Source organism: Haemaphysalis longicornis, unplaced genomic scaffold (assembly GCF_048455015.1).
Source record: "Haemaphysalis longicornis isolate Haplotype H1 unplaced genomic scaffold, Haemaphysalis longicornis Haplotype H1 scaffold_41, whole genome shotgun sequence".
Lineage (NCBI taxonomy): Eukaryota > Metazoa > Arthropoda > Arachnida > Ixodida > Ixodidae > Haemaphysalis > Haemaphysalis longicornis.
This window is the reverse complement of record NW_027526365.1, coordinates 1,185,197-1,194,472: the sequence shown is the minus strand read 5'-3', so window position 1 is coordinate 1,194,472 and position 9,276 is coordinate 1,185,197. Positions and strand designations below refer to the sequence as shown.

At 49.4% G+C, this 9,276-nt stretch overlaps 1 protein-coding gene across 1 annotated transcript; it reads right to left on the bottom strand.

The window, feature by feature from the left end:
* Nucleotides 1-7,812: 7,812 nt before the first annotated feature.
* Nucleotides 7,813-8,647, bottom strand: LOC144137584 (ELAV-like protein 2). Its single transcript, XM_077669505.1, has 2 exons — nt 8,558-8,647; nt 7,813-8,394 (listed from the first exon to the last, which is right to left on the bottom strand). Exons 1-2 carry the CDS (start codon nt 8,645-8,647, stop codon nt 7,813-7,815), a joined length of 672 nt encoding a protein of 223 aa, XP_077525631.1.
* Nucleotides 8,648-9,276: the final 629 nt, after the last annotated feature.

The following is a 9,276-nucleotide window of genomic DNA, read 5'->3' as shown; positions in this document are numbered from 1 at the left end:
TCCTCGGGCGAGCTCGTTTGCTCCTTCATTGCCTCTGAGAGCCTGATGGCCGGAGTCCAGATTAGTAAAACCTGATGGTCCATGGGGTTTTTGGCAAGGATTCTGACCACCTCAGCTGATATTCGTCCTCTGTTATAATTGTTTATGGCGTTTTTGGAGTCGCGGATAATTACTTTGGTATTTTTGAACGTAGCTGCCAGCGCTATCGCCACTTCTTCCGCCGTTGTGACAGACCTATTTCTGATCGTGCAGCATGCGCGTACGACCATGTTCTCATCGGACGCAACCGCAATTTTGTCTCTTCTGCGATGGTATTCCGCAGCATCAGTGTATAACACATCGCACCGTCCTCCGTACTTCCTCTGTAGAGCATCAGCCCTGCTCTGTCTCCTATCTTCATGGAACGCTGGGTTCGTGTTCTTTGGAAGGGGAGGAATTCGGATATTGTTTCTGATGTCCGGGGGAATATCCTCTTGCGGGTCATCTGTGGCTTCATGGGGGATACCGAGTTTGCTCAAGATATGCCTGCCTGCCTTGGTTGACAACAGTCTTTGGTGCTGTGCAATTCTTGCCGCCTCGATCAGCTCGTCTATGGTATTGGAGACGCCTAGCTTCATGAGCTTGTCCATGGAGGTACATATGGGAAGTCCTAGGGCAGTTTTGGTGCTTTTCTAATGAGCGCGTCTAGCTTGCCCTTCTCGTCCTTGGTTAGCTTTAGATATGGTACTGCGTACGTCATTCTGCTGATCACGAACGCTTGAACAAGTCGGAGGAGGTTGGCTTCTTTCATGTCTGAGTTCTTGTTTGCAATTCTGCGAATGAGCCTACTAGTTTGTTGTGCTCTGCAGTCTAGACGAGTTATTGTCTCATTATTTCTGCCGCTGGCTTGAAGCCATAGGCCCAGTATGCGGATGGTTTGCACTCTTTGTATTTCCTTTCCACCTGCTTTAATCTGGATAGTCGGATTTCGGTCACTAATCCTTAACCATGGCGTGTGAAGGACGAAAAGTTCAGACTTTTCCGCTGAGCATTTCAGGCCCTTTCCCGAGAGATAGTCTTCAATTTCGTCCACTGCCGTTTGCAAATCTTCCTCTATTTGGCCGTCGTTGCCCCTTGCTATCCAAAGAGCCACGTCGTCCGCATATATGCTGTGATTAAGATTCTCTATTTTCTCGAGACGTTCTGGGAGTCCAATCATGGCGATGTTAAAAAGAATGGGTGACAACAACCGGGGCAACACGAGACCCAATGCAAATGCCTGCTTTCTGAACGTACATTTTCCCACCAACCACACCAGTGTCGAGCTAACATGGACAGCAAGCAGCTCTAAAAACACCTTCGGCTAAACCCCCAGCGTCGTTATGAACAAAAATTTCAACATCATAACCTAGAATTTACTCTTTTGCACTTCGTAGAAAAACAGCTTGCGGAACGGAGTAGTGCAGGTGAACCCTAGACGGCCATAGCACCCTGCCATCACCTCACATTAAAGTCCTCGGAATGACTGTTCAAGAAGACTGTTCAAACGCCATTCTTCTCAACCGGATCAGTCACGCAATGGGACAAATTACCCCACGGGCTCCGAAGAATAACCCCCCAAGCCAGGGGAATGAAGAAGGCGGAGACCCTTCATCTGGTAGGGGCCTTCGTCATCTCACGCATTATATACCTACGCCATTTCTTACGCTGTATTAAGCAAGGGCGAATTGGCCAAGATTGACACCATGATCCGGAAAGCCTATAAGCATGCTATGAAGCTCCCTATTAGTACCTCCACCGGCGGGCTTCTGAAATTGGGCCTACATAACACGGCCGCTGAACTAGTCGAGGCCCACCTCTCCAGCCAGCATCTGCGACTAAGCACGACACCCTGCGGGAGGAGGCTCTTCACCAGACAGGGAATGGCATCTCCCGAAGAAAAAAATTCCCCGCATTTCCCCGAGGGGAAGAATGTGAAAGTGCGAATGCACGAGTTGAATTTGCGCGGTTCGGTAATGTTCGCGAAAGAGAGATCACACACACACACACAACTACAAAGAAAGAAAGATGCATTTATTCACACACACCTATTTGTGTTGTCGTTGTACTTGATTGCTAGAGCGGATCTCAGCTTTGAAATTTCGTGTCAGTACTCCTTTAAGTGGTGCATTAGCCCTTCTCACGCCCGATTCTTGGCCAATCCCCCACGTGGGTATGTGCCATGTCAGCGGCCAGGCAGCGCGCGCCCATCTCCCCCCGTTGCCAAGGAAGACGAGGAGCGCGCGCACACGCAGCTGTTGCTATGCGGACGGCGGCGGACGCTTCAGGCTCGCTTAAGAAGTGCATTCGCACTTAAAAAGGAAGCGTTTTACATAGTTATCTCAGCTTTGAAATTTCGTGTCAGTACTCCTTTAAGCGGGTGCATTAGCCCTTCTCACGCCCGATTCCTGGTCAATCCCTCACGTGGGTATGTGCCATGAGGAGGCGCCCAACACCCGCAGTCACTGAGCGGAGAGAGGAGGAGGAGAGTAGCGCGCGCCCATCTCCCCCCGTTGCTAGGGAAGACGAGGAGGAAGACGAGGAGCGCGCGCACCCGCAGCTGTTGCTATGCGGACTACGGCGGCGGACGATTCAGGCTCGCTTAAGAAGTGCATTCGCACTTAAAATTCCAGCAATTACGCGACGTACCTCCAAAAATAAGAATAAACATTGACGTTGCCCCTATACCCCGTAAGATGGACCCTATCACCACGCCGGGAGAAGATAATCAAGAGCACGCACTCTCGACAAACGACACAGGGACCGAGACCGCACGGTTTACACCGACGCCGCCGACTACGCCAGAAGGGGAGCCATGACCGCCGTGGTTACTTCAACAGTGAACCACCTCACCAGCATCACCTTGCCCTTCACAACCATTACCCAAGCGGAGGAAGCAGCCATTGCTCTGGCCATCTCCCAGACAAATGCGGATACCGTTATTACGAACTCGCAACAGGCTTGCCGAAACTTCCTTCGTGGTAGAATCTCCAAGACGGCTCTGGAAATCCTGCTGCAAAAGCCACCCGAAAGAAAAGTGAACATTATTTTGACGCCAGCCCACCAACCCTCCAGGTCAACACGACCGCCCACAACATCGCCCGACATCTGTCCCGCCAGGCGACACGAGGGTGTTGGTTAGAGACTGTGTGTCCTTTGGTTACATATCAAGACATAACGGAGTACTATAAGTGCCAAAGGATAATATATCCCTCCGCTCATGAATATCTAACCAAATATCTAACCAAACGAGCCTCCGGCTCCTCCAAACAAATACCTTTCCTCATCTGACCAAACTCCACTTGCTTCATCCAACGCTGTACTTCCCGCTGTACAAATGGCGCGCTGCCCCGGGCACCCTTTACCTTATGCTGTGGGAGTATTCAGCAAACCCTAAAATTCAAAGAGTAGTGCACCTTTCCCGTGAGCAGTGGGAGAAGGAGCTGTCCAGCTCCCGTCTCGATTCCTAGCTTAGGCTGGGGGAGGGGGCAGGGGTCTCCAATGGAGTCCTCGACTGAGGGCCCCACACACATTACGATGCTGTTAATAAATCTTATCCTCCTCCTCCTCCATAACTAAATTATAAGCATTCCAAACCTCACTGTTGGTCCTCAGTCCTTCACCGTGAAAAAGCACAAGCAGCTTGTGCTTTCTTACGGTGAACAAAGCCTCTTCAAAAAATCTCTTCATTCTTCACTGAGGATGACAATGGACACAAGTTTAAACCGCCAAGCAATTTTACACCGCGTCGCTTGACGACAGTGGTCGTTTTATCCACCTCGAAAAAATTCTTTCTGATGCCGCTTTCAGCCTTCTCAACGAATGCACCTCCACGCAAAATACTATAGCACTGACAGCTCACCACAATACTTAACCGCATTCTATTGTGCTTATGTGCACGTTCGCACACGCCGGGAGTAGGTTTCTTATAGTAGTTCACACACAGGAGCTCAGAGGCTACTCTTATTCCATGGTTCAGACACACCATTGAAACCTTTCTCTCAGCTACGTGTATTCATACAATTAAACTTAGCTTGAAATTCGAAAAGTGAGAGCCACATTGCAACACAATAGGTGGGCAAAGCAAACGCGGTGACATGCATCCCTCTTGGCCTTGTTAGAGTTGTTGTGTTCGTGTTTCGTGTGCCGGTTAGCTTGTTCTGCTACTTGGAGATCCCGTCTGAATACTCGGCACTACCCTTCATGCAGAAGCCGGCTTCTTTCAGTCGGCCGTACAAGATATAGGGCTGCGGCGAAAGCCTACGATTACTGGTTGTGCATCCCTAAATTTATATTTATGCTGAAGGACATTCCCACTGCAGGCTTGGATAGTTAATTAGCTTTTCTCCCGGATGTGCCAAAACAAAATTTCACTGCTTCGGAAAGGGGGGGGGGCGTAACCTTGTGACAAACTATGCCGTACCGAAACCAAAGGTCACAAAAAGTGATAAGAAGTAACGCTGAAGATGAGAAGTTAAGAAAACGAAACGTAAACGTCACACCTTTAGTCAAGCAACATGAGCAGCTAACTGGCACTTGCACTGCATGCTTTGTAAGAGGAACCCAAGCAGCAGAAATTGCCAAGCCCAAGCATGGCAAATCATCAGTGGCCAATGTGTCCGAGCTTGGCAATACCTCGGCCGCCAATATTGGCTGGTGTTTGGGAAAGGTGACAAGCCAACAATTGGCCAAGCCCTGGAAGGCCAATATTGGACAACGCTTGGCAAAGTACCTTGCCATGATAATGCCAATGGGTGGACCCCACGCTATTTTTATGCACATTTTTGGCTTTGCGGCCAGTCCTTATGACCAATGCTTATTTTATGAGTTGCCTCGCGGCCCGATTTCTGCTTTATACATGGCAGTATACAGGAAATTATTGAACGGGTGCGCATTATGTATTTAATGCGCACTCGTTGAATAATTTCCTGTACAATGGCATGTATAAAACAGAAATGGGACCGCGAGGCACAATAAGCAAACTGCATCAACTTTGCGAAGCAATTATACATACGTGACTTGCCAAAAACAATGAAGCAACACAACACACCGGGTCTCTCTGTGTCGCTTTTTTATTATGCACATCAAATATACGAGAAACCTCGCTTAACAGTGGCAAGAATACGAACACAAACATGAAAGCAAACACAAATAACAGTCGAGAAAAATTTTTAAAAAGCGCTGCTCATGAAGCGCGAACCGATTATCATTCGTTTAACTGCTTGAGATGCCTACAAAACAGAAGCATTCAGGTAAATGAAAACAGGACCCTCATTCCCGGTAATTTGCCGACCTGCCAAGACCACAATATGTTTTTGAACAGCACTATTGTAGAATAGCCCAGCTTGGAAAGCTTGTCACTGCTGCATCCGCCACTTGTCCACGGGAAACACCTGTGCGTCGTAGCGCCTGTAATAAGTAAAAAAAATAGTTCACTATAATGCTAAATTCACGCTGGTTACTAAATACAGCACCTATACAAGCCTTACCACATATCCGTGTGAAAATATTCAGCCTAAAGTTCTAGCTTGTTAACACTCGCTATGAAACAAAACGTACTGCACTATTCATTTTTCAATACTGCGTTTTACGGTAGCAGTTACTTGGCTCGTTCTTGAGAAAACAGTCCGGAATTTCACCGAAAATGGGCTTCACTCTTATTGCAGTAGCGCAAAGTAATATAAAAAGTCCAATAGACAAAGCGACACGCCAGCGGTTCCGTGAAATTTTGTTGTGCCTTCGCTCACTTCTGCCCCGTCAGACGCGGAATTCAGACGCGAACGGAACCGACGGAGAAGCCCAGCGGTACTGTAATTACTTTGTCGCTCGGCAATACCTTTACGTTGCTCAAGAAAATAATGAAACGAAAGCTTCATTAATAGGTAGAGTTTAATTAAGCCAGCTTAATACATCCGCAACTCTTATACTGCACACGAGTCTTGCTTCAACGCATGATGAACGTCGTGAACCTGCAGTGGGAGCACGGCTGCTTGTTCGGAAAACACAAAGCCGGAAAAAGGATAGCTAGAACTGGCGTCACACAATTGGAAGCACATGTATGTGACCACTTTTTTCTTCGCAAGAACCAACAACACTAAGCAGCACTCGCGAGCGCCAGTTATAAACGACAGCTGAAGTTTTGGCGGGAACGAGCGCGAGCACTCCCGCACCGCGAAAAAAGGAAATGCTGACTTACGTTTTCAGAGGCGGCCGTAGCAGGCAAACGATGTTATTACACCAGTCAGGTATACTTCACACAGCCACCGACACCAAAACGCACCTCACAGACACGTACAGGAGTACTACCGCAGTTTCAATGCCACAAAAGAGACGGAGCCGTCTGTGCAACGCGCCCGTCCACCGGCCCCGCCGCGGGTTCAAAGAACGCGCAAAGGCACAACGCTGAAGTAGTTCGACGTTCACCGTTGCGTTAGGACACACAAATGACCAATTCCTACTGAACGTTTAACACTCTCTCTCACGCTGTTTTGAATAAGCTGCACTTTAGGTTAAGTACGCTTTGTTTCGTGGCACGGTGCTGTGGCTCTTTAGGTAACTACTTTTTGCTGCGTTTTGGCCTGTTCACCGCGCTCTAACCGTCGTAATCCGTCATGTTGGGGAACCGACGCCCATAGAGTTTCATACTAATATACACTAATATACACTAATATATATATTAGTATGAAACTCTATGCCGACGCCGACGCGGGCAACGACCGCAGTGCTGCCCTCGAGTGGTGCTGCTTGCGCGCCGGGTGCGCATGTACACACGCAAAATAACGCACACGAGAGCTCTACAGTGAGACTTCATGCAACAATATGCAACAACAGGCAAGGCTGTCGGCATTTACACCTGCCAATACTTTTTATTTAAATGTGCTACTTGACACAAGCTTGAAAATGATTTGGAACTACTTTTTTTGTTGTGCGCTGCGCGTGAAAACAAATTCAAAAACACGCAAACTTCAGTAATATTTTGAGTGAACTTGAGTGGTCATTCAACTAACAAGAACATGCCAAGACGTGCGTAAAGGCACTCATAAATACCTGCGTCACATATAGGCTACCACTCTTCATAAAATTTTATGATCAAAAATTACGTCTGAATGAGCGCGCTGTCCAGTGTGATTTTTTGTGCACCGGCCTCAAGGCCGGTCGTTATTCACGAATGGCTTTTGCGTACAGGCCGGCGTCTGGCCAAGCTATCGGCTGTCCAGTGTGATTTTTTGCGCACCGGCCAATGCGTGTCCTCAAGGCCGTTCGTATAGCGCTCGTTGTCCACGAATGGCTTTTGCGTACAGGCCGGCGTCTGGCCAAGCTATCGGAAGCCAAAGGGAAGCCAAGGGGCGTCCAATGATTGGCTATCGGCCAATGCTGCTTGGGAAGTGCACAGGGCCGTGACGTGAGCCTGATCTTTGCCTTCGTAAATGTTCGGGATTATTCTCTTCCCTCTGTTCATACGAACCTCAGTAGCTACCAACCTTCGATTTTTGCAATACAGGTGGCATGTTTCACTGTTCAACCACTACAGAGTTTTACAAAGCATGCCCAACAAGAAGTTCAAGCATGTTTACAAGACAAGAAGTTCGTGCTCAAATTCACAGCAGCCGCACTCAATCGGGGTGCAAGTCACGAGTAGGAAATCGGGTGAAATGTTCAGCGACGTGTCCGCGGCGTGAAATACCCACAGCCATGTCAGCAAAGGCTCCAACAGCAAGTGAATACCAAAAACCGCGTTGCTCAGTATGTGCATCCCTTGGTGAAGTTCCGACGCGAATTGGGCAAGCTTGTATCTCACAGCTCCTGTTGGAAGAGCTTTACACTTGTACTAAAACTGCGATTTTTTGGAAGGGCCTCAGATGGGTCATTGAGGTAGCGGCGCCCGTTCAAAGCTTCCATGGCCGAAAGACAGTGCTGGTAGGTGGCCATAGCGATAAAGCCATATCCCGTGGACAGGCCGGTGGCTGCGTCGCGGATGATGCTCACATTAATCACATTACCGTAGTTGGCGAAGAACCTCCGGAGCGAGCTTTCGTTTGTATTGACTGCAAGGTTATAAACAAACAGAACGTGCCCACCGGTGTCTGACGTCACTCCTTGCATGGCGGCCTCGTAGGGCTGCGAGTCTGTAGGCGGTTTCTGCCGGTTCCAGGTATTGGGTTGACGTGCTGATGCGCTGATATGGGGAAGGCCGATGTGTTGACTTGGTGCTCTCCGGGCACGAGGCGGCTGCTGCTTGTTGAAGTGTGGCTGGGCGTACCTTATCACCAGTGGCTCGCCAGCTCCGGGTAGCGTGGTTCCTGTTAACGTCCTGATCGCGGCTTCGGCGTTCACGTGCAGGTCGTAGAGCACAAAGGCCACGACATTGGGTCTTATCTTGATGACACGAAATTGTATGATCCTCCCAAGGCGAGCAAACATCCTTTCGGCTTGTTCAGTCGGGTAGTCCCTTGGGAATTCACCGAATGTACAGCTTTGTCCCTTTGATGTCCTCTCCACCTGGTCTTGCGTATGATACCTTGATTTTCTTGTTCCGCACCTGCAGGCCGTTCAGGGACTCGATGGCGCAGGCCGCGTCGCCGCCGTCCTCATATTCGATGAAGCCGAAGCCGTACCTGCAGCCGGTCATTTTGTGGCGCACAATTGGACGCCTTAATACGGCCGATGGTGGTGAATATGCTGCAGAACTCCTGGTCTGTAAGGCACGGGGGTAGGAAGTTGATAATAAGCTTCGTCTTTGTTGTATCCGCCGCCCACCGAGTCACCATACGTGGCCGAGAGACGCAGACGCTACCGCGTACCCACGGAAAAGAGAGCCTTTATTCTTGTTACACGATATTTATAACCGGGCTTGCGGTTGCTGATGATGATGCTGGAAATTGGCCACCTTAGCATTGTGTGCCACCTGGTGGCATGAACAGAACTACATTACACAACACAACATCCCCTCCTCCCAAACAGGGGCAGCACACCGTCGCACAACACAACATCCCCTCCTCCCAAAAAGGGGCACGTACAGTCACTGCATTGTCTCATAAGTCATATTTAGTCAGCCACGCAGGCTTGCGTCGATCTCTGGTAGATCGCCGCGGAGCCTCACTTTCAGCACTTGTCTCAGTCCCTCCCGACACGTTCCTTGGTACACTCATGTCCGTGACATCAACATTCGGCACACCAGTACTTGCAGTTGAAGTTGGAACTGCCGTTCTGTAGGTGCTGGCCGGGGTAGCAAGTGGCTGGAACATCTGGGCACTCGGG

Coding starts and splice junctions, on each gene's coding strand:
- LOC144137584 (XM_077669505.1), bottom strand. CDS start 8,647: ATGACCGGCTGCAGGTACGGCTTCGGCTTCATCGAATATGAGGACGGC. Junction 8,395..8,557: donor AGTCCCTGAACGGCCTGCAG/GTGCGGAACAAG, acceptor CGTGTCATCAAG/ATAAGACCCAATGTCGTGGC.